General features: G+C 39.3%; 12 protein-coding genes across 12 annotated transcripts; 9 read left to right on the forward strand and 3 right to left on the reverse strand.

Moving 5' to 3' along the window:
- Positions 1–191: 191 nt before the first annotated feature.
- NIS1 (Nis1p) lies at positions 192–1415 on the forward strand (the record flags this gene model as incomplete). Its single annotated transcript, XM_056225317.1, has 1 exon — positions 192–1415. The coding sequence occupies one exon, from the start codon at positions 192–194 to the stop codon at positions 1413–1415; it is 1224 nt and encodes a 407-aa protein (XP_056079148.1).
- Positions 1416–1823: 408 nt separating this feature from the next.
- On the forward strand, positions 1824–3425 carry APJ1 (Apj1p; the record flags this gene model as incomplete). The annotated part of the gene is made up of 1 exon (XM_056225318.1): positions 1824–3425. The coding sequence occupies one exon, from the start codon at positions 1824–1826 to the stop codon at positions 3423–3425; it is 1602 nt and encodes a 533-aa protein (XP_056079149.1).
- Positions 3426–4011: 586 nt separating this feature from the next.
- MKS1 (Mks1p) lies at positions 4012–5760 on the forward strand (the record flags this gene model as incomplete). The annotated part of the gene is made up of 1 exon (XM_056225320.1): positions 4012–5760. The coding sequence occupies one exon, from the start codon at positions 4012–4014 to the stop codon at positions 5758–5760; it is 1749 nt and encodes a 582-aa protein (XP_056079150.1).
- A 307-nt stretch (positions 5761–6067) lies between these two features.
- Positions 6068–6940, forward strand: IMP4 (snoRNA-binding rRNA-processing protein IMP4; the record flags this gene model as incomplete). The annotated part of the gene is made up of 1 exon (XM_056225321.1): positions 6068–6940. The coding sequence occupies one exon, from the start codon at positions 6068–6070 to the stop codon at positions 6938–6940; it is 873 nt and encodes a 290-aa protein (XP_056079151.1).
- A 306-nt stretch (positions 6941–7246) lies between these two features.
- On the reverse strand, positions 7247–8605 carry MLF3 (Mlf3p; the record flags this gene model as incomplete). The annotated part of the gene is made up of 1 exon (XM_056225322.1): positions 7247–8605. One exon carries the CDS (start codon positions 8603–8605, stop codon positions 7247–7249), a length of 1359 nt encoding a protein of 452 aa, XP_056079152.1.
- Positions 8606–8869: 264 nt separating this feature from the next.
- On the forward strand, positions 8870–10594 carry MSK1 (lysine--tRNA ligase MSK1; the record flags this gene model as incomplete). The annotated part of the gene is made up of 1 exon (XM_056225323.1): positions 8870–10594. One exon carries the CDS (start codon positions 8870–8872, stop codon positions 10592–10594), a length of 1725 nt encoding a protein of 574 aa, XP_056079153.1.
- A 208-nt stretch (positions 10595–10802) lies between these two features.
- On the forward strand, positions 10803–11726 carry RNH201 (ribonuclease H2 catalytic subunit RNH201; the record flags this gene model as incomplete). The annotated part of the gene is made up of 1 exon (XM_056225324.1): positions 10803–11726. The coding sequence occupies one exon, from the start codon at positions 10803–10805 to the stop codon at positions 11724–11726; it is 924 nt and encodes a 307-aa protein (XP_056079154.1).
- A 270-nt stretch (positions 11727–11996) lies between these two features.
- LAT1 (dihydrolipoyllysine-residue acetyltransferase) lies at positions 11997–13451 on the forward strand (the record flags this gene model as incomplete). Its single annotated transcript, XM_056225325.1, has 1 exon — positions 11997–13451. The coding sequence occupies one exon, from the start codon at positions 11997–11999 to the stop codon at positions 13449–13451; it is 1455 nt and encodes a 484-aa protein (XP_056079155.1).
- A 990-nt stretch (positions 13452–14441) lies between these two features.
- Positions 14442–15489, reverse strand: RPL16B (60S ribosomal protein uL13; the record flags this gene model as incomplete). The annotated part of the gene is made up of 2 exons (XM_056225326.1): positions 14442–15010; positions 15462–15489. The coding sequence occupies 2 exons, from the start codon at positions 15487–15489 to the stop codon at positions 14442–14444; spliced, it is 597 nt and encodes a 198-aa protein (XP_056079156.1).
- Positions 15490–16170: 681 nt separating this feature from the next.
- Positions 16171–18750, reverse strand: FKH2 (forkhead family transcription factor FKH2; the record flags this gene model as incomplete). Its single annotated transcript, XM_056225327.1, has 1 exon — positions 16171–18750. One exon carries the CDS (start codon positions 18748–18750, stop codon positions 16171–16173), a length of 2580 nt encoding a protein of 859 aa, XP_056079157.1.
- A 1434-nt stretch (positions 18751–20184) lies between these two features.
- Positions 20185–20760, forward strand: RPL9B (60S ribosomal protein uL6; the record flags this gene model as incomplete). Its single annotated transcript, XM_056225328.1, has 1 exon — positions 20185–20760. One exon carries the CDS (start codon positions 20185–20187, stop codon positions 20758–20760), a length of 576 nt encoding a protein of 191 aa, XP_056079158.1.
- A 1274-nt stretch (positions 20761–22034) lies between these two features.
- SUN4 (putative glucosidase SUN4) lies at positions 22035–23288 on the forward strand (the record flags this gene model as incomplete). Its single annotated transcript, XM_056225329.1, has 1 exon — positions 22035–23288. One exon carries the CDS (start codon positions 22035–22037, stop codon positions 23286–23288), a length of 1254 nt encoding a protein of 417 aa, XP_056079159.1.
- Positions 23289–23317: the final 29 nt, after the last annotated feature.

Consider the following 23317-nt stretch of genomic DNA (forward strand, 5'->3'; position numbering starts at 1 on the left):
GGATTTTCGAGCCTGGTGTGCGCCTCTCTTAATTTGATCACCTTGTAGGTGTTTGCATCCACGTTTCAGGTTCTGAGGGAAACAGTTAAGACCTCTGTACTTCTTGGTTTTTTATATCTTCTTTTCCTCACTTTATACACACCAATGCTCTTGCAGATACAGGTTTATCACACTACCTAGAGACTTTGAAGATGCTTGAGAATAATACAGAGACTCAGACTTTCCGTCTGGGCGGTTTGCAGCATGCTCTGGGCACAGGTGGGTTTACCACTTCAGGCTACATACATGCACTTGTGGATTCCAATTCAAACACGTACTCAAACTCAAATTCAAACTCAAACTCAAACTCAAACTCAAACTCAAACTCAAACACTAACTCAGATAGCAGGGTTCCCGTAGTACAAATATCTGATGACTCTCATTTGACACACGATAGCTTCAAACCATACATGGAGTACCACGACACTTCGTGTTTGCGGAACCGCAACATTAATGGAGCTGATAGGGCTGACGACACTGGAGTGATAGAGCAGTTTACCCAATGGTCCAATTATAAGAGGAGTTCCCACCCTGTCAATACAGATACAAAACCTATCCGCCACACCTCACAACGAAGGACGGACTTTACCAGCAAGAATGAACTATCCAAGTTCAGCAAGAATCATAATTTTATCTTTCACAAGGGGTTTTTGAAGAGGCAACACTCAATACGCAGGGAAGACCGGCAAGCAAAGGTGCGGTCAAAATTTAGGAGCAAGAAGGAGCTGGCATCTGTCTTGAATTACATAGAACTGGAAGAAATGGATATTGCAGAAGTCCTGACCTCGCAATCGGTAAATTTACACGCCATCAGGAACATCACAAGCAGGAACCCCGCAGTAACCGCTATTCCGCTTTTGAGAAACCACATATATGCCATCGGTGGTCGTCCTCTGTACTCGAGAAATCACTCTATGCGTAGAAAACTACCCAAGTCACAACCAGCCGGTTTCTCGACAACGACGACCTCCACAATGCAGAACCCGACGAGCTCAACAAGGTCTGTTTACAACAAGAGTTTGGGGCGATCCAACACCTCCCCTAGTGTGTTGTGCCACCCAAGAAGGAGAGCGAAACTGAATCCTAACATACAGACAAGAAAGGAGCAGCTACTGCTGCAATTGTGGAGAGAATACTTAATGCTTGTTGTAACGCAGAGAGCGCAATTGCGGCTAACTTTTCTCTGCTCTCCAGGTTCAGCATCCAATCAGAGCTCTCCTCGCTCTTCTAACTCTTTTAACGCCAGTGACCTAGACATATCCCTTTTGTCCACCACTCCAACGCTGATTCATCAAATGGCAGGCCAAACTAAAAGCAACCCTATAATCATACCCGATAGTCAAAACGACAATATTCATGGCAACAACATCTACTAAGCAGACAAACAAGCATTCCTGTTCTAAGTAGCCCTCATGTATTAAACTTTTTTAAATTCATATATTATTCTTCTATATATCAATTTTCCCCGCTCGCATTCTTCTAGAACATTTCAGAAATTAAAGGAAAAAAAATAAGTGGAGCATCAGATCTATAGACTAAAATAGTAATAACGCGTTTCTTCGTTCCCCATATGTGCGAAATCGTTTGAACGTTGTTATATACTGAGTAGGAGCAAACAATCGTAATTTAATTCTACTCACAGTTTATATCGGTAGTATATCACCCCCATAATACAGCGTTTATTCCTCTAAAATAACAAGCCGTACGTACAATATAGAGGAACTCATTTTACCTTTCATCATCATTTATTCTTTTGGTTACAAGGGGATATAAAAATACGGAGAATGCAACATAATACGTCTTTATATGACTCCTTGAATGTTACTGCCACTGCATCGACATCAGAAATCAAGAAAGCCTATAGGAACGCTGCACTGAAATATCATCCTGATAAGAACAATCATACAGAAGAATCCAAGCGAAAATTTCAAGAGATATGCCAGGCATACGAAGTACTGAAAGATAACCACTTAAGATCTCTTTATGACCAGTATGGTACCACAGACGAAGCACTTATTCAAGAGCAGTACCAACAACAGGCATATCCACAAACTCAGACGCAACGCCAGCAATCTAGCGTTTTTAATCCATCCGCAGGCTTTGATACAGAGGGAATGTCCTTCCCAGATCTATCCCCGGGGGATCTTTTTGCCCAGTTCTTCAGTAGTTCTGCCAGCTCCTCTTCCAATGGTGCTAAGAATAGTTTCAATTTTAGCTTTAATGGGAGCTCTACACCGAATTTTCCATTTGGTAACGGCAGTGGCATGAACAGTTTGTACTCCCCGTCATCAAAATACAACACCACTGGTGAGGAGCATCATTTAAATAGGGGTCCCGATATCAAGCATAATCTTAAGTGTACATTGAAGGAACTATATATGGGTAAGACCGCTAAATTGGGCCTAAATAGAACAAGAATATGCCATGTTTGTGATGGACATGGGGGTTTGAGGAAGTATACATGCAAACCATGCAAAGGACAAGGTATTCAAACTCAAACCAAACGTATGGGGCCATTAGTACAAAGCTGGTCTCAAACTTGTGCTGATTGCGGGGGTGCCGGGACATTTGTCAAGAATAAAGATATTTGCGAACAGTGCCAGGGCCTTGGCTTCATTAAGCAAAGGAAGATTCTTCAGGTGACCGTCCAACCGGGCTCATGCCATAATCAGCTAATAGTACTCACGGGTGAAGGCGATGAAGTTATTAGTACTAAAGGAGGTGGTCGTGAGAAAGTTATACCAGGTGATGTTGTCATTACCATTCTAAGGCTGAAAGATCCCAAGTTCCAGATCACCGATAATTGCGATCTAATTTGTAAGAAATGTGAAGTCGATTTGATGACCAGTTTATGTGGAGGTATCGTTTATATTGAAGGACACCCCAGTGGTAAGCTGATCAAAATCGATATTATACCTGGCGAAGTACTTAAGCCTGGTTGTTTTAAGACTGTCGAAAACATGGGCATGCCTAAGTTTATCAATGGAGTTCGGAGCGGGTTTGGTCACTTATACGTTAAATTTGATGTGACCTATCCAGAGAGATTAGAACCTGAAAATGCCGCGAAGGTAAAGAGTATTCTCGCTAATGATAAGTATATTAATGCTGAACGTTCAGCCATGGAAACTACGGATGCAGACTGCTATTGTGATTTAGAAAAGTCCTACGACAATGTAGAAGAACACGTTTTAAGTAGTTTCGAGGCTCCTGATTTAAGCAGTAAAATTATCGAAGATGACGACCTTGATGATTTAATTCATGAAAGAGATTCTCGAAAGAGGAACGACCCTCGATTTGGCGAAAGCAATAATAATAATGAAACGAAACGAAATAAATATTCCTCACCGGTAAGCGGTTTTTATGACCATGATATTAATGGATATTGAAGGCTACATATATAGGCATGCAAAAATGATATACATTTCTTATTTATATTTTTTTGTATCACTATTATAAATACAAGGACATTACCTTATTCTCAACAATGAACATAATTGTACTCTTATGTAAGAAAATGAAAAACGCCTTTCAGGTCGCTATACTATCGCAGCCCTAGCCCTTTAATGGTTTTTTCGCCTTATATTGTTGTTATTTATCTTTTCCTCAGTGCCTGCCAAGAGATCGTGGGAGGTTACTTTAAAGAAAAGCAAAAAAAAAAACGGTTAGAACGTGCATGCGCTTGTTACACAACAGCAAGGTCAGTCCTGTATCGATCATTTTTCCGAATTTGCCAAGATATTGTTTGATTTCAGCAGTAGGGATTTGATAACCCAAGTGCCCATTCTCTTTTCTTTTTTGGTCTTTCTTTGAATGATCTGAGTAAAACGAAAAAATTATACTACATCATTACGTGAAAACGAACAGAGGTCAACTTTCAAGCGACGAACTAACGAAACTGCTCCTTTTAGTTGTATTTCATCTGCCTAAGCTAAATTACTAATAATTCTATAGCTCTAACTGAAAAAAAATCAAATGTCACGAAAAGCACTTGAAGTACCGAACATAGGTACCAACAAGTTCTTAAAAGTCACACCTAATTTATTCACTCCAGAACGATTAAACCTATTTGATGATGTAGAACTTTATCTAACATTAATAAAAGCATCTAAATGTGTGGAGCAGGGGGAAAGGTTGCACAATATTAGTTGGAGAATTCTAAATAAAGCTGTTTTAAAAGAGCATGATATTAATCGATCTAAAAAGAGAGACGGTGTAAAAAACATTTATTATGTGTTGAATCCAAATAACAAGCAAGGAATAAAGCCAAAACAGGGTACCGTAAAGCAAGCACCATTTCAGAAGGCAAATTTACCTCCTACAACGGCAAAACAGAATGTTTTGGCTCGACCTATGACATCACCAGCCATTGCACAAGGCACACATGATAGGTCCTTAGATAACACTACTTCTACAAACAATGAAGTGAAAATTGATGTTATTTCAAATAGACAATTCTCTAAATCAACCGCATCAGGGTTATTTTCAAGTTTTGCAGACAAATATCAAAAGATGAAGAATTTCAACCATACTCCAAAGAAGGAAGAGCCTCAAACTATTATTACTGGTTTTGATACCAGCACTGTTATAACCAAGAAACCGTTGCAGTCAAGGCGGTCAAGATCTCCTTTCCAGCATGTAAGAGATATGAGCATGAACTCCATAGATAAGGAGACTTCTAAGAGCAGTAGTCCAACAATTGAAAATGTCGGGAGTAGAAAGTCCTCTCTTCCTCAGAAGGAGTCCTTATTCGGAAGACCCAGGTCTTATAAGAATGAACAAAATGGTCAGTTGTCGCTTTCCAAAACATCCTCCAGAAAGGGAAAAAACAAAATCTTTTTTAGTAGTGAAGATGAAGATTCCGATTGGGATAGCGTTTCAAATGACTCAGAATTTTACGCTGATGAGGATGATGAGGATTACGATGATTATAATGAAGAAGAAGCAGATCAATACTACAGAAGGCAATGGGACAAGCTTCTATTTGCTAAAAATCAACAGAATCTTGACTCAACCAAATCATCTGTTTCTTCAGCGAACACTATCAATTCAAGCACATCACATGATCCTGTACGAAAAAGTTTACTTAGTGGACTATTCCTCAGTGAGGCAAATAGCACTATCAGTAATAATCACAACATTGCACACAATGAATATACTTCCAAACATAATTCGCCGGTTCCTCAGTCCTCTCATAGCAGTCAACCGCAACAAAATCTTCCAAGCGCCAACGGCATAAAACTACAAAAGCCATCCTTGAAAACAAGCAATGTGACTGCCCTAGCATCGCTATCTCCTCCACCAGCTGCTAATAGTGGGCGCTTACCGGTGGATATACAAAGGGACATTCCTTCTAATAATGGATCGAAGCACTTGTATGAGTCTAATGCTCCGCTGACTGCCCAGACAATACTTCCTACCGCCCTATCTACTCACATGTTCTTACCTAATAACATTCACCAACAACGAATGGCAATTGCTACTGGTGGAAGTACGCGGCATCGTCTCTTGAGACGGGAGTCGATGGATATTCCATCCAAGAACAGGAATACTGGATTTCTAAAGACCAGAATGGAGATTTCTGAAGAAGAAAAAATGGTACGTACAATATCACGGCTTGATAACACAGGTGCTGCAAACGGTAGTGGAAATGGTAATGATGATGCCACGAATAAGAGAACCGAAACACTACATCCTGTGACCAGTAATGGAGGTCGAATATGATTACTAAGCCTAAATAATTAAGACACGATATTTAAAACCAATCTTAAAAGAAAAAGACAATGTTATATTCTTTACTGTCTATGCTATAGTAGAGTTTCTTTTGGAATAATAGTATTGTACTTCGGGTAATGGATATTACATGCATTTGAAAAATATAAAAATTTTCTATTTGAGAATTGCGATGAGATGAGAAAATACACTGGATAGTGCGTAGGTATTGATTGTATATAATAGGACTTGAGCGGCATAGATTCAGCTATTACCAGTAATCCAAGTCCTTACATAAACTAAAAAGAAATAAATTGAAATGTTAAGAAGACAAGCTCGTGAAAGGAGAGAGTATTTATACAGAAAAGCGCAAGAATTACAAGATTCTCAACTGCAACAAAAACGTCAAATAATTAAACAAGCGCTAGCCCAGGGGAAGCCACTGCCAAAAGAACTAGCAGAAGATGAGGCTTTACAAAAAGATTTCAGGTACGACCAGAGTCTAAAAGAGGGCGAAGAAGAGGCCGATTTACAAGTTGATGATGAATATGCAGCCACAAGTGGTATAACGGATCCAAGAATCATCGTCACAACGTCTCGTGACCCAAGCACACGTCTCTCGCAATTTGCTAAGGAAATCAAACTGTTATTCCCTAATGCTGTTAGGCTGAACAGAGGTAATTATGTGATGCCAAACCTGGTGGATGCCTGTAAAAAATCGGGTACCACAGATTTAGTGATATTACATGAACATAGAGGTGTCCCAACTTCTTTGACCATATCACATTTTCCACATGGGCCTACTGCACAGTTTAGTTTACATAATGTTGTTATGAGACATGATATTATGAATGCCGGTAACCAAAGTGAAGTTAATCCACACCTGATATTTGATAACTTCACAACAGATTTAGGTAAAAGAGTAGTCTGTATTTTAAAGCATTTATTTAATGCGGGACCCAAAAAAGATTCTGAAAGAGTAATTACATTTGCGAATAGAGGTGACTTCATCAGTGTCAGACAACATGTATATGTAAGAACAAGAGAGGGTGTAGAGATTGCCGAAGTTGGACCTAGATTTGAAATGAGATTGTTTGAATTGAGGTTAGGAACATTAGAAAACAAAGATGCTGATGTTGAATGGCAACTAAGAAGATTCATAAGGACTGCTAACAAGAAAGACTATTTGTGATATTCATAGATTTGTAAAAGCTGATAAAAATAACTCCAATGAAGATTTATATAAGTCTACTATGGTTTTTTTAGAAAAAAGTGTGTTAAAGGGAGGGAGTATGAGAAAAAAAAAAGTAGAGGGCTTAAGATGTACATATTTTTTATTTTTATTTTAACCTTGCAATTTTGCTTTCTTTTAATGAGTTTATCAATGTATCTGTAAGTATATCTACATAAAAAACAAAAACAGAAACATAATCATATGAAGACATAAATTGAAAAAAACAAAACGAACGAATGGAAGAAATATGAAGGAAAGAGTACTTTATGTATCACAACTGGTAAAATCGGTTGAAAACCCACTATTTGAAACTTTTTTCTTGAGTACTTCACTAACTTTTTCAATTCTTAATTCATGGTCAGAAGTTAACGTATTAGAAGAAGACACATATGAGGGATCGGTTGCTAAGGGCATAGACTTGGCTATTGCTGTATATGAAGAAGATGATGATAAAGGTATCTGATTTGCTAACTCCGGATTGCTTGCCAAGTTTGCTCCCGAACGCAAAGACGAAGTTAAGGGAAAGGAGTGTTCCAGCATGTCTATCGATAAATCTTCTTCTTCACTGTCGCTTGATTCTATTTGAAATCTGGGATTCCTCCTTATATTTGTGACAGGTTCTGTGTTTGACAGAATTGATTGTCTTTGTAGTAGTATTGAAGATGACCGGTTTCTGGGCGATTTAGAGGTGTTAATATTATTATTAGAATATCGTCTGGCGGTTTGTTGTGGGGAGACATAGGGCGAACCAGATGGTAATTCTGTGCTCTTGATGAAAGGATTTGAAAATGTTGTTGTCGCTGATGATGATGAGTATGGTTGTGGTTGAGACCTTTTAAGTAGGAAAGGGCATGAACATGCTTGAGATTTCATAGGTGGTCTAGATACTGGGGTACTATTTGTTTGTGTAAGTTTTTCATCGTTGAGCATATCAACATAAGAGTAGAATCTTAAGATTCTTGAGTTGGGTTCTCCATTTGATGTTGTAGTGGTCATCCCAGTGTTGTTAATGTTATTTAAAGTCGGACGACTTGCGGCAGAATGTGAATAAGATCTTGAAAGTTTAAGGTCCGGAGACGCTGGCGAAGGTTCCGATGAGGGAAGGGTAGCACTATTTGTTCTGCCCAATAGAGCCATATTCAAGCCAACAGTAGAGGAAGGTCTTCTTGAATAAACCATATCGACATCGCTAAGGTCTGTATTTTCATCGTTCACTAGTGAGCAACTAGCGTCTAAAGCGGGAGCAACCGAGTTTTCTAGGGTACGACGGCGGTTATGATGGTGATGCATGTCTGAAAGGGGGTTCAAAATGTACTCTTGATGTGCCAGTGAGCTCGTGGTGGAATTCGACACCGACCTGGAGGTTGGCATAATGTTTTCTAGCGGAGAAGAGACATTATTAGAATTCTTCCTCAACGACGGAGTTTTGACCTTGCTACTAGAGATAGGTATCGGAGAAACAGTTTGTAAGTTATAAAAACTGTTGGATCTAGAACTATGAGCTGTGTTAGAAGCAGACACCGGGGGTTGAAGAAATAGGTCATTTGAGTTTACATCCTGAACGGTTCTTTCGAATATAAAAGAAGGGTTGCTGTTATTCAAATTGGACTTATACACACACATACCGTCTTTTCTGGCGGTTTTGTTTGACAGCACTTAGATTTTTCTCGAGACACTTTTCACTGTTCCTGTTTCTGTTTTAAAATCCTTGGATCTGTAAAAGGATTACTACTTTATTCATGATAAAAGCGGAAATATAATCCCCTGGGCACCGCGGAGTGATCTTCGCCGAGATGAATAGACTAATATAGTGGCTTTAATGAGTATCCGAAACAATACTGGAGAGCAAGATGTTGGTAGCATAGCAGCAATGGTATATGATTGCCGATGAACGATCTGTTAAGAAGACGCTGTTTTATATTTGTACCAAAGTGGCTGTGGGGTAGGTGTCGCAGTAGCAGGGGTAGACTGTACTCTCTAGCGCATGCGGTCGATACAAGCAAGATGGAGGCCACCAGGAGGAACGCTCAGATTGTGGAAGACTTAAATAGATATTATCCTTCGATGTCAGAGCTTCATGGTTTATGCCAGGGCTATAAGGAGGTCAGCATCAGAGACTTTAACGAGAAATTTTCGGGCAATCCCTCTATTTTGAACCATGAGGATCATCCCAATTGGCTGCTTAGTATTAATGGTAGAATCAAGAATATTAGATTTTCAGGACAGAAGATTGTTTTTATTGATTTATACAGTGCCAGCGATGGATTGAAAAGCACCTCTCAATTGCAGTTGATTGTCAACTATAATCAAATCAACGGGAGTAGTGAAGATAAGGCAAACTTCCCAGAGCGTATGAACTTTTTAAAGAAAGGCGACTATATCAAGGCTTTAGGTTACCCCGGCTTTTCTAAATCCAGACTCAAGATGTTGTCCCTAATATGCAATAGGCTACCTATAATCTTGTCCGTTTCGCAACTACCTTTGCCTTCCAAACTAAATGATGAAACTAAGATCAAGTCTAATAGGGTTGCTGATTACCAGTTAAACGGTACTGAAACACTGTTGATAAGGGCTCATATCATCAAGCTTTTGAGAAAGTTTTTAGACGTTAGAAATTTTGTTGAAGTTGAAACACCTATACTATCATCGAAATCTAACGGTGCTATGGCAAAGTCTTTTTTAACATCTTCGAAGGATTTTGACCATTTAGAGTTACGTATCGCGCCAGAGTTATGGCTGAAGAGGCTTGTTATCAGTGGCGTCCAAAAGGTGTTTGAGATAGGGAAGGCCTTTAGAAATGAAAGTATTGATTCCACGCATAATCCCGAGTTCTCCACTCTGGAGTTTTATGAATCGTTCATGTCAATGGACGATTTAATCATGAGAACAGAAGAACTGTTCAAGTTTTTAATGGTAAACTTACAAACATTTTTCCAAGACAGACATCTGCCCGTTCCCAAAACCTTCAATGAGTTATATCTGGAATTATCCGAGAACAACTGGACATTTAAGAAAATCGAATTCTTACCTACTTTAAACAAAGAACTTGGTATTGATTTGATGGCCCCCGGACTGGATATTAATACACCGACGGAACTTTTAAGAATTTTACCAAAAGACGTTATAGATAAGTATTTTTCTTCTACAGATGAGACTAAGCAACTATCCTCCCTACAAATCCTAAACAAGCTATCGGATGTTTTCTTGGAACAGCGCCATTGCCACACAATCTTGCCCACAATAATATACCATCAGCCTGTGATACTATCGCCCTTAGCCAAAACCGATTCGTGCAATAATCAAATCACCAAGAGATTCGAAGTTTTCATCAAAGGTAAGGAATATATCAACGCTTATGAAGAAGAGAACTGCCCCCAATTGCAACTAGAAAAATTTATACAACAAAAACAAATCAACGAACTGACAGGAAATAAAATCGATACGCTATCGCCAGTCATTGACCATCAATACATTGAGGCGATGAAATATGGTATGCCTCCGATAGGTGGCTTTGGTCTCGGTATAGACAGGTTGTGTATGCTGTTCTGCGACAAGAAGAGAATAGAAGAGGTTCTACCCTTTGGATGTGTGGATGATGTAAATAGGCAATAAAACTGCAAGTTTTGATAATGCTTTTGTAAATAAATTTGATATATATTGTGAATAAATAGAACAGCGTCTACGTATGCTTCTTTTTTCTTTCCTTTCATATTAGTAAACTTCGCTACGCGAAAAATCAAATAAGTTTACACAAATAATTAGTTGAGGATATGCTTGGATTATCTGAAACCACGACTGAATACCACATTGTCACGAAATAATGATACCTCCCACGGTAGAAGCATCCTTAGGTTCTTCACATACTAGATCCTATTTTTCACCTGTCCCAACAGCGCTCTTGGAACAGAATGTTTCCCCAGTGATAATGGGCATCGATGAAGCTGGCAGAGGGCCTGTGATGGGGCCAATGGTTTACGCCGTAGCCTATTCTACACAGAAATACCAGGATGAAAACATAATCCCTAACTACGAGTTTGACGATTCCAAAAAACTCACAGATCCCATCAGAAGAATGCTGTTTGCCAAGATGTACGAGAATAATGAAGAGCTAACCCAGGTCGGCTACGCAACCACGTGCATCACGCCATTGGACATCTCCAGAGGAATGAGCAAATTCCCACCAACAAGAAACTATAATTTGAATGAGCAAGCGCACGATGTCACAATGGCTCTAATCGAGGGCGTGATAAAGCAGAACGTTAAGCTCGATCACGTGTATGTGGACACCGTTGGACCACCAGCGTCCTATCAGAAGAAATTGGAACAGCGGTTTCCCGGTATCAAGTTCACAGTAGCCAAGAAGGCAGACTCCTTATACTGTATGGTCAGTGTGGCGAGTGTCGTTGCGAAGGTAACTAGAGATATACTAGTCGAGTCCCTAAAGAGGAATTCCGATGAGGTTCTGGGTTCTGGATACCCATCCGACCCAAAGACGGTGGCATGGCTGAAGCGTAACCAAACAACTCTTATGGGTTGGCCAGCTAACATGGTAAGGTTTTCTTGGCAGACATGCCAGACTCTCTTAGATGACCCCGCTAGAGACAGTATCCTCATTAAGTGGGAAGAACAATATATGGACAGCAGAAAGAACGCTGCACAAAAGACGAAGCAATTGCAGCTCCAGATGGTGACCAAGCCCCCCAGAAGGAAGAGATTAATAACCCTGGATAATTGGTATCAATAATAACTCCAGTTTGCACCTATATACCTGTATGTAATGCTACATTCATCTTCAACAAATCGTACGAGTCATATGCTATACGTTGCCATTCTTGCCATCCGTGAAGCGTGACCGGTCCTCCTTCTTTCCCCCGCGCTCCGCAAAGAACAACAGTTCGAGATAACCAGCCAACGACTAGAAGAGAGGCTATTGTGTTTACCTGTTAGTGCAAGATCTCTATTTACTGTGGCTGCAAACTGTATCCAGCATAACTAACACTTTTATCAACGTACTATGTCTGCTTTTGTCAGGGTACTTCCAAAAATATCCAGAAGCTCAGTGCTCACCAGATCATTGAGACTGCAATTGAGGTGCTATGCATCATATCCAGAGCACACCATCATTGGTATGCCAGCATTGTCCCCCACTATGACCCAAGGTAACCTTGCTGTTTGGACTAAAAAGGAAGGTGACCAACTGGCTCCTGGTGAAGTGATTGCAGAAATCGAAACGGATAAGGCTCAAATGGACTTCGAATTTCAAGAAGATGGTTACTTAGCCAAGATCTTAGTCCCTGAAGGTACCAAGGACATTCCAGTTAATAAGCCTATTGCTGTGTATGTGGAGGATAAAAACGATGTACCAGCTTTCAAGGATTTTAAGTTGGAGGACTCAGGTTCTGATGTTAAGGCTAGCACGAAGACTCAACCTGTTGAAGCACAGGGAGAAAATGGACAGCAAGCGCCAGCTGAGAAAACCAAGACTTCTACTGTCGAATCTAATAAAAGCAAGGTATCAGCCCCTCAAGGTAGAATTTTTGCCTCTCCAGTTGCCAAGACCATTGCTTTGGAAAAGGGTATCTCTTTGAATGATGTCCAGGGTACAGGACCTCGCGGTAGAATCACTAAGGCTGACATTGAGTCATATCTAGAAAAGTCTTCTAAGCAGGCTTCCGTGACTAGTGGTGTTTCAGCTGCTTCCCCTGCTGCTGCCTCTGCCACTTCGAGTGCCAGTGCCGGCTCTGCTCCGTCGCCTTCTTCTACAGCATCATACGAAGATGTTCCTATCTCAACCATGAGAAGTATCATTGGGGAACGTTTATTGCAATCAACTCAAGGTATTCCATCATACATTGTTTCTTCCAAGATATCTGTTTCCAAACTTCTAAAATTGAGACAATCCTTGAATGCTACGGCAAATGACAAGTTCAAATTGTCAATTAATGACTTGTTAGTGAAAGCCATTACCGTTGCAGCTAAGAGGGTACCAGACGCCAATGCGTACTGGTTACCTAATGAAAACGTTATTCGTAAATTCAAGAATGTTGATGTTTCTGTCGCAGTTGCTACTCCAACAGGGTTATTGACGCCAATTGTTAAAAACTGTGAGGCCAAGGGTCTGTCGCAAATCTCCAATGAGATTAAGGAATTGGTCAAGCGTGCCAGAATAAACAAACTGGCTCCAGAGGAGTTCCAAGGTGGTACCATTTGCATTTCCAACATGGGTATGAATAACGCTGTCAACATGTTCACTTCAATTATCAATCCACCACAATCTACAATCTTAGCTATTGCTACTGTTGAAAGGGTCGCCGTAGAAGATGCCGCTGCCGAAAACGGATTCTCCTTCGATAACCAAGTCACCATAACAGGAACCTTTGACCATAGAACTATTGACGGTGCAAAGGGTGCTGAATTCATGAAAGAATTGAAGACTGTCGTTGAAAATCCTTTGGAAATGCTGTTATGAGGTTAAAATGAAGAAATTCATTATTGAATACGTATCCTGAAGAAAAATTTCAATTTGTTTTTTGTATATATAAAAGAAAATAAAAAAAGAAGAAAATATGATACTCAAATACGTATAAGTTATACTGGAATGCTTCGCTTGTCTAAATTTTACATCTTCTTACTTCAATCTGCCCTTGATACCCACAAATCACGTCGAACGGCACATTAACGGCTTTGTTTTTTCACTTCACATGAAATAGGTTGAAGTTAGCAAAGAAGCAAATACACTGAGTGTTAAGAATAAATTAAAACATATTACTTTCAGGCTTTATATATCTGTATAAGTATTTATTTTATTTTATCCCTTAAGATTTGCCTTAATAAACAGTTAACAGATAGACCATGAGTTTCCTACCATCTTTTATCCTAAGTGATGAATCTAAAGAACGTATCTCCAAAGTTCTAACCTTGACCCATAATGTAGCCCATTATGGCTGGATTCCTTTTGTTCTATATTTAGGCTGGGCTCATACCTCCAATAGGCCAAATTTTTTGAACCTATTGTCCCCATTACCAAGCGTTTAAGCAACAGTTCGGTTCAATCTGGGTAGCAGATGAAAGCACCTTAGAAGTAGTCATCATGCCCATATTTCCAATTTCGACTTACTTAACCTGTTAATGCGAATAATATCGATAGTCATGTATATAAAGAATATATATAATAAAATATTAAAAATTTTCTTCAAACATCGTTCTTTTACGCTTTGCCTTAGTGAAGATTGAGGGTCTCGTATCTTTATGCTACCTTTCCTTCTAAAATAAGCAGGCCACACTCAAAAAAATCTGATCTATTAGAATTTATACCAGTGTTTTAATATGTTTATTTATCTGTTATTGATATTATTTAAAATGTGAAACAAAATAAATAAAAATAACTAAAAATGTAGGGTGGTTTTGTTGTTTTGCAAAAAATAAGAGATAAGATTGATTACAAACTGTTTCATGAAATTTAGTAACCGAAAGAAGCTAATTGCTTAGCAACATCGGATTCAGAAGCAGCAGCAGAAGCAGAAGAAACCTTCTTGGCAAAAGCTCTCTTCTTGGCGTAGTATTCAGCAGATCTGACCTTTCTCTTGTCTTCTAATTTAGCGACAACATCTTCGTATTTCCAACCGACAGAAGTAGACAATTTACCCAAGGTGGTGTACTTTCTACCTGGCTTCAATCTCAAAACTCTCAAAGCTTGAGGAACGACAACTCTCTTCTTCTTGTCGTATGGAGGTGGAATACCTTCGAAGATCTTTAAACGTTCCAAGGCAGCCTTACCACGAGCGGTCTTGTGGGAAACCATACCACGAATAGCCTTGTAAAGAATTCTAGATGGAGCTCTGAAATGGAATGGACCACGGGTCTTGTTGAAAGCAGTAGCCTTTCTCAAAAAGTCATGATACTTCAACTTGTTTCTGAAGAATTCACCAGAAATGTTCAAAGCTTCAGCTCTGACAACAACAATCTTTTGACCGTTCAATACTTGCTTGGCAATAGTGGAGGCCAAACGACCCAACAAATGATCCTTAGCTATAATAAAAAGAAGAAATTAAAGTTAGTAAATGTTAATCTTGTTTTATTCTCAGTTTCTTTTCCTGAATAAATTGAATATAGAACATCAATTAGAGTTTTCCGTCACTTTTATTTCAGCTATGGAAACCTGCAAATTCTTTTTTTGAAGATTCCAATAATACCTCCTATTCCCTCAATTAGAAGCACTGCGCACGACGGTGAAAGTTTAAGTTTCCAGAAATAACGTGCGCAGCTAGAACTTTGGCGTTTCAAGTATTATATTTTCTAGTGTTTCCTCTACAGAGTAACAATCCTGTTAAGTTCCCCGATATTAGTTACTCCTGCTATTCACTCATTATAAGTTTCGTCCGATGTTATCATATTAGAATATCACACTCTATAACGTTTCTCGTACCTTCCTCCACATGTATATTCAATTTATTATGTTAAATGAGAAATCTTTACGTACCATCAATAACAACGACTGGTTGAGACATCTTTTATGGTTGGTTGGTTGTATAATACCTTAGTGGAATGTACTTAGTGTAATGTCTATGAATGTTAAAGATGTATTAATCAGTTTCACCAAAATCAGATTAATTTTCCAGCATGCGATACCGCTACTGTACACTGTGAGAACACCAAGCTGTGACCTGCCGGGAGTCTGTCTACAAAGCGATCAGCAACCGTCCCACGCTCCGCAATTGTTACAAGGACCAGATGGAAGGCCATGACTTGGTGATGGCCTAGCCTAGCAGGCGCTATAGGTGAGAGGGTCATGGGGGGAAACGATTTGTCGCTGTTTTTCCACCCGCTCCTCAAAGCGTTAAGAAATAAAATAATCATCTCGCCGGTCAGACTTATATACAATGTTTGGGTTAAGTAGTATGTACGGATTTAAAAATGACAAGGATAGAAAACAGCATATATTATGTGAAGTGAGAATTGAAGAAAATAGCGTTTAAAAGTACACGAAAGTTTGATGACCAAACAGAGAGAAAATTGAAAAATGGAATGCATAGTGAATAAATACAGTATATGAAAGCATTTATATACGTACCTCGTGATTTTACTTTGATTAACAATGGAATTGTGCAAAAGTTGCTTTTCTGGTCATACCTTCCTTAGTCATCCTTCATTTACTTATTCAGTTTTGGTATTTTAACTCGTTTCTTAATTTAATTGTTAATAATACTGATCTTTGCACCGTCCGTATCTAATATTAGTTCTCTGTCATTAGTGGAGCTGTCACCTTGGTTTTTCAATGGTGAAGAATTAATATCTTTTGTTTCCAGATCATTTGAGTTTGAATCTGAACCTTTCTCCAAAGGAGCATTCTCGCTGCCATTCACCTTGATGTCTTGATTTGTGGAAAACCCCCCCTTATAGCTTCCATTGTTGGTGGCCGGTGTGTTGTTTACAGAGCTAAATTGTAGTAAATTCCATACACCTGGCGAACTTTTCACATTCTGCGACTTCCCTGTTGATGGAGTCAGCCGTTTATTATCATTGTTTGATTCCATGTTTTTCAAGACGTTAGAATCCGATGTTAAGCCTGTTGGTTTGTTTTCTATTCCGTTCGTTTGTGAATTAAGATTATTTGTAATATTATTGTTAGTAGTACTATTATTACTATGAAGGGGTGACCTGGCCCTATTAGCACTGCCTCTTTCTGGCGTATATGCTTCCATCGCTGTAATATGAAATGCTTTAGTAGGAGACCTTAATAGTGTATCATAGGGTTGAGAAAGATGTAAGTTATTTGATGCTAGTGAAGAAGTTGTTGTTCCTACATGTGGCACCAAGTTAGAATTCGCGGAGGATGCGGCAGTTGTTGGCTCTGAATTGCCGTTCTCATCTGGCGGAGACGTAGTTATCGTAGGTGGATTCATTTTTCTATCGTTGCTATTGTTAGCTGGTTTGTTGGCGCTATCGTTGATGTAGTTTATTACTTTGGAAGTAGCACATGCATTGGTGAACGAAACTAGAGCGTTATTTGGAGATTGCCTATTCATTTGTGATATTGATATTACAGGTGGGTGAAGTGATTCTTTATATTCCGTCATATTATTTTTATTTGAGTTTGTATTGGAATTTGAATTGGGAGCTTGTAATTGTGGCGTCTTGATAGGTCTTGCTAATGCTATATTTCGATTTTGTGCATCCGTGAACGTAAATTGAATTTCTTGCTGTTGTTGTTGTTGTGATGATGGCTGTTGTGTTTGTTGGTGAGATTGGTGCGATACAAGTGGTTGAGACTGTGGTGGTGGCATATGAGGCACGAACCCTTCTATCATATTATTATTTGATGTTTCTAAGACGTTGTGAGATTGAAGTTGGCGTTTAGGTGGTTTTGTCATGTTAGGCGTTAACCTATTTTCCATTTCCATGGGCAAAGTGTTAAACTTTGCCATATGTAACTGTAATTGTCTTGCCACGGAAGATCCGCGCCTAATTTTTCCCACTTTTCCTGTATTCCACTTACTTAAAAAATCTTGTTGATAAGACTCACTGATTCTCCATTTCATACCTTTACCTGGTTCATTGGGTCTCCTTGGAACTTTTTCGAATGCTTTGTTCAATGACAAATTATGTCTAATCGAATTTTGCCAGCCGGATTTGGCAAACCTGTAATAGGCATAATTGGACGAAATATACTTATAAATGTCCGCTAATGAAATTACTCCCTCCGGGGATGATAGTATGGCTTGTGTAATCATGGTCGCGTATGAATGAGGCGGTTTAACGTTTCTGTTCTCATCATGGGATAAATCTGAAGTGAAATCCAAAGCTTGGGGATACGCATTCGACGATTTATATGAATCAACAAAATTTGCCGCAATTATGGTATTAGAAGGACCTTGTGGAGATGCGGCTTGTGGGTTCAGAGAATTGCCTGTTGTTGCTGTTGCTGTATAGTTGGGGTTGGTGGAGGTAAAATAGCCGTTCTTGCTTTTATTGCTGTTGTTGTTAAAGACGCCTTGTTCGTTAGACCCCAAGTTTGCCCCGTTGCCAAAGGAAGCATTTGTACCGCTTCCATAGAGCTTAAACCCTTTGATTTGTTGATTGGAGGTTAGTTGCCTCTGCTTAGCATAATTAGACTGTTTGATGATATCTTTTAGCAAAGGGTTGTTGTTACCTTGGAATCCATACATGTTTATTAAGTTAGGCATCAAATGTTCTATACAAATAGGTGCAATGACTGGATCACTATCGGGAAGGATGAACATCATCTGTGTCCCGCCTATATCTAACAAAGTTCCCGAAGATAATCGAATGGGAGGATTACTGGGGCCATTATGAGCCCTTTGAAAGTTTACTTTGGCGCCGTTACGACCTAAAATGTGTAGTTCCCAACCACCTATATTCATATTATATTTTATTATGGCATGCTTTCTAGAGACGACTTTTGCAGGTCCGAGATCAATGTTTACTCGATATGAGCTCTTCACACCATCTGTGTTTTCCGTGAGTGGGTTGTTCAAGGGATCAGTGTTTCTTCCAATGGAAACTTCCAAATCTTTCACATAATAGGTCCAGTTGGGTCCGGATAGTTTGGCATAAGCTTGTATTTCCGTGGCCATGTTCTTGTCGTTCGAGTATTGCAATGACACAGTGGTAGGTTGATCTGGAGCTGTAAGCGAAGAGACGATGGCATTGACTACACCCTGGTGATGCTGAGCGGTATATTTGGTGTTGCCACGATTCGTTTGAGCGATATTTAGTTCGTTCATCTCGTTAAAATTATTGCAGGACATTTCTTGAGCATTGATACAGTTTTGAGGAAGAAATCGAGAGAAGCACGTCTATATTTGTGTGTATCGTACCGCTTTTCTTTGTTATTCAAGCAATGATCACTACTGCAAGGGAATCAGAAAGTTTAGCCTCACAGAGTTCCTAGTCACCTGTTCTTTAATGCGATCCTGTCTATTGGCGGTTTGTTTTACCGGGAAAAGACTGCTCTATGGTGTCCTAAGTCGTACAAAAATATGGTGATCTTGTGTATGTCACTTCTTTTGTTTACCTTTAAAAATGCGGAATCAATGGCATTTTTTTTTCTTTATTTACTATTTTACCTACAAAGAATCCGAATGGCACAGGGCGAGCGAATTTTTTTCCCTCTTTTATGAGCGAAACCGAAGATTTTCGGTAATGTTGTGCAGAGGATTCTAAGGCGGGGTCCGCATAAGTCATCACCAATGCTAAGGGAACGATTACATGGCACAGAAAGAGGCAGGAAGAAGCCGTCAAAGTGTTGCAGTTCAAGAGAAGATAATCCTAAAGTGTAATCGAGAAAATAACCTAGACCCATTAAGTTGAAGAATTATAAAACACTATCGTAAGCCACGGAGACATATGATTCCTACAATTGATATTCTATCAAACTTGAATACTAGTATTTATTGGTTTTCTGTAGTGTCAAACATATATTTTAATTTTCTTCTGATTGGGCTTTGAGAAAGAATCTTCTTTTCTCCAGTTCTTTTAACGTCTTACTTTTTCTTTTATGTTTTGCCCTTTTTTTTTGGCTTCTATTTTTTTATGTCAAAAAAGTGATGAAAGGACAGCAAATAGAGAGGGATTTATAAATCTGGTTATAAGAAAGAAAAGAAGACGACGCAAGTAGTCGCACCAACCTGTAACTAAAGCACATCACATCGAGACTAGGTACAAACTGGGTTATTAATTTGTTTTATATAAGAAAAGTTTACGATGCCATTGCAACGGGCGCCACTCTTCAGAATCATAAGCTTAATGCCAGAAAAATAATCAGACTCAAAACCTTCGCACTAATCTGTCACATGCTGATATGCTACACATTCTTCCTGCTATGAACTACAGGGAAACATGTACAGGTAATACTCTTACACAAGTAGTAATCCATTTGTATGCGACGTCCAGGGTGATGTGGTGCACTGTTTTTCTTTTTAAAGACTGCATTAAAAGTTAAATTTTCACCTTTGCTTTGTTTTAAGCAACGGCAACAATTGAATTTTTTTTCTTTTTTTTTTTTTCTCTCAAAGCGACGCAGAAGAAATGTGAAAAATATTTAAACGGACGACAAACTTGAAAAAAAAAGTGTATAGTATACTTGAACATCATTCCCTTTCTTTCGCTTGTTTTCCTATTTTTGTATAAATTTTTCAGTAAAGCAGTAAGAAAGCAAGTCCTAGCCGTCAACAATCACAGAAATGAAGTACATTCAAACCGAACAACAAGTTGAAGTCCCAGAAGGTGTCTCTGTCAACATCAAGTCCAGAATCGTCAAGGTTGTCGGTCCAAGAGGTACTTTGACCAAGAACTTGAAACACATTGATGTTACTTTCACCAAGGTTAGCAACCAATTGATTAAGGTCGCCGTGCATAATGGTGACAGAAAGCATGTTGCTGCTTTGAGAACCGTCAAATCTTTAGTTGACAACATGATTACTGGTGTCACCAAAGGTTACAAGTACAAGATGAGATACGTATATGCGCATTTCCCAATCAACGTTAACATTGTCGAAAAAGACGGTGCTAAATTCATTGAAATCAGAAACTTCTTGGGTGACAAGAAGATCAGAAACGTCCCAGTCAGAGACGGTGTTACCATCGAATTTTCCACTAACGTCAAGGACGAAATCGTCCTATCCGGTAACTCGGTTGAAGATGTCTCTCAAAACGCCGCCGACTTGCAACAAATCTGCCGTGTTAGAAACAAGGATATCCGTAAGTTTTTGGATGGTATCTATGTCTCTCACAAGGGTTTCATTGTCGAAGACTTGTAAATCGAGCAGAATGTGTCTTAGCACTTCGATGTGCTCAGTATGTACATTATCCCTACCTTTCTATTTAGTATTATGTAAAGACTGAGGTTTTTCTCATTGGATGTGTTTCACTTCCAATGATTGATTGGCAGGTTCTGCGGAGAATTCTGTCAGGGGAAACGTTACTAGTGCTCATTGAAATAAAGAGCCACTTTACGTTTTCTCAAATTGCTTTTGTTTTTTTCTACTCTCGATGCTAATTGCATTTTTTTGGGTAAAACATTGAAATACCAAAAATAAATATTCTCTACTACGTTACAAACGACTTTCTTTTTCTTGAACTTGTTCTGTTATTGCACTATCTTATATTTCTTGTTCGTGGATCCTTGTGGCAATCATGTGCTGTGTTTGGCAAAGAACCAGCAAATTTGAGTTGGAAACATACAACTGTTGTTACCCGACGACTGTGCTGGGTCAATACTGGTCAAACTGAACACAGATGGTTTTTTTTCTCTATTAGGACGTAAACGACGCCGTTCTTTCGCAGCAAAAGTAAACAAAGCGCAATAGAAGGCAGCGAGACGAACTGCACCGCGCGAAGTTTATAAACAATGACTTTTCCAGATCTTGAATTTTTCTCGCACCCCCTTCATCATCGCTTTCTTCTTCCTATTTAAATAGAGACCATCAAGAATAAAAAAGGCAGTTTCCATTAATAACAAAAACATACCAACACCGTCTTTTTAAGAATAATTACCGTGTTATTATCATTGTCGATTTCTTCATTTCTGTAGTTAAAAAAAAAAAAGAATAGTTCATTCTTTTACCGTTATCCAACTATTTTTCACTCCTTTTAAATCAACAAAAAGAATCTCCAACTACTTTCCACTCCTTTCACTTTTTTTACTTGAACAAGATGTATGTTTGATAATTATGATGAGCTTTTACGCTACGCTACCTTTTCAGGTTTTCTAAATTGTTTCACGAATTTCGCAATTGGCAAACTTTTCTTTTTTTCGGGCGCCTCACATTTTTCCGAAAATGAAACAAATTTTTACATGCCCGTTGTTTTACCTGCGCGACTATTTTTCTTCTCTCCGTCGGATTTACGGTGCGAAATGAGTTTCTTAACTTCTCGAGATATGTGCTGCGTTTTATTAATGGCTTTTGTAAATGGTAGGAAATAATAACTACTTGTATTTGCGTAATACTCAAGTGTCTGCAAGCGTAAGGTTTGAAATGAATAATTTACTAACTATATTCTATATTCTATTTTCTTTCAGTATTTTTATACCATGAAGTTATCGCCCACTACACTGACCATCGCTTCGTTGATTGGTTCTAACGTTATCGTCTCTGCTTTACCGTATGCGGCAGATATCGATACCGATTGTACTACCACTGCTCACCGTTCTCATCAGCATAAGAGAGCCATTGCTGTTACGTACGTATACGAAACGGTCACTGTCGATAAAAACGGGCAAACCGTAAGTCCAACTTCAGTCGAAACATCTTCTACAGTCGCTTCTACTACCACTTTGGTTCCTGAATCTTCGGTCGTCAGGTCATCTATAAAAACTACGTCTTCTTCCGAAGAAACTGAACGAGTCTCTACCACTACCACTACTTCATCTTCTGCTCCAACGACTTCGACCTCTTCAAAAGCTTCCACCACTGCGTCCCCTGTATCAGTTACCACGTCTTCAGAAGTCGCCAGCTCGACTGATAGCATATATGGTGATTTAGCAGATTTTTCAGGACCAACTGAGAAATTTCAAGACGGTACTATTCCCTGTGATCAATTTCCATCCGGCCAAGGTGTTATCCCCATTGGTTGGTTAGATGAAAGTGGCTGGTCTGGTGTTGAAAACACCGACACTTCTACGGGCGGCTTATGTAAGGAAGGTTCTTACTGTTCCTATGCTTGTCAACCAGGTATGTCCAAGACACAGTGGCCTTCTGAGCAACCATCGGACGGAAGATCCATTGGTGGCTTATTATGTAAAAATGGCTACTTGTACCGTTCGAACACCGATACCGACTATTTATGTGAATGGGGTGTTGATGCCGCTTACGTCGTCTCCGAATTGAACAATAACGTTGCCATCTGTAGAACCGATTACCCGGGTACCGAAAACATGGTGATTCCAACTTACGTTCAAGCTGGCGACTCTTTGCCCTTGACTGTGGTTGACCAAAATACTTACTACACTTGGAAAGGCTTGAAAACATCCGCTCAATACTACGTTAACAATGCCGGTGTTTCTGTCGAAGATGCTTGTGTTTGGGGTTCTTCAAGCTCAGGTGTCGGTAACTGGGCTCCATTGAACTTTGGCGCTGGTTCTTCCGATGGTGTTGCATATCTTTCCTTGATCCCTAACCCAAACAACGGTGATGCGCTGAATTACAATGTCAAGATCGTCGCCGCTGACGTTTCTTCCACAGTCATTGGTGAGTGTGTTTATGAAAACGGTAGCTTCAGCGGCGGTACCGATGGTTGCACCGTTTCTGTCACGGCCGGTAAAGCCAAATTTGTTTTATACAACTAAATTCAACCGCTGATACGTTGAAGTAAGGT

The sequence above is a fragment of the Saccharomyces mikatae genome, assembly GCF_947241705.1.
Source record: "Saccharomyces mikatae IFO 1815 strain IFO1815 genome assembly, chromosome: 14".
Lineage (NCBI taxonomy): Eukaryota > Fungi > Ascomycota > Saccharomycetes > Saccharomycetales > Saccharomycetaceae > Saccharomyces > Saccharomyces mikatae.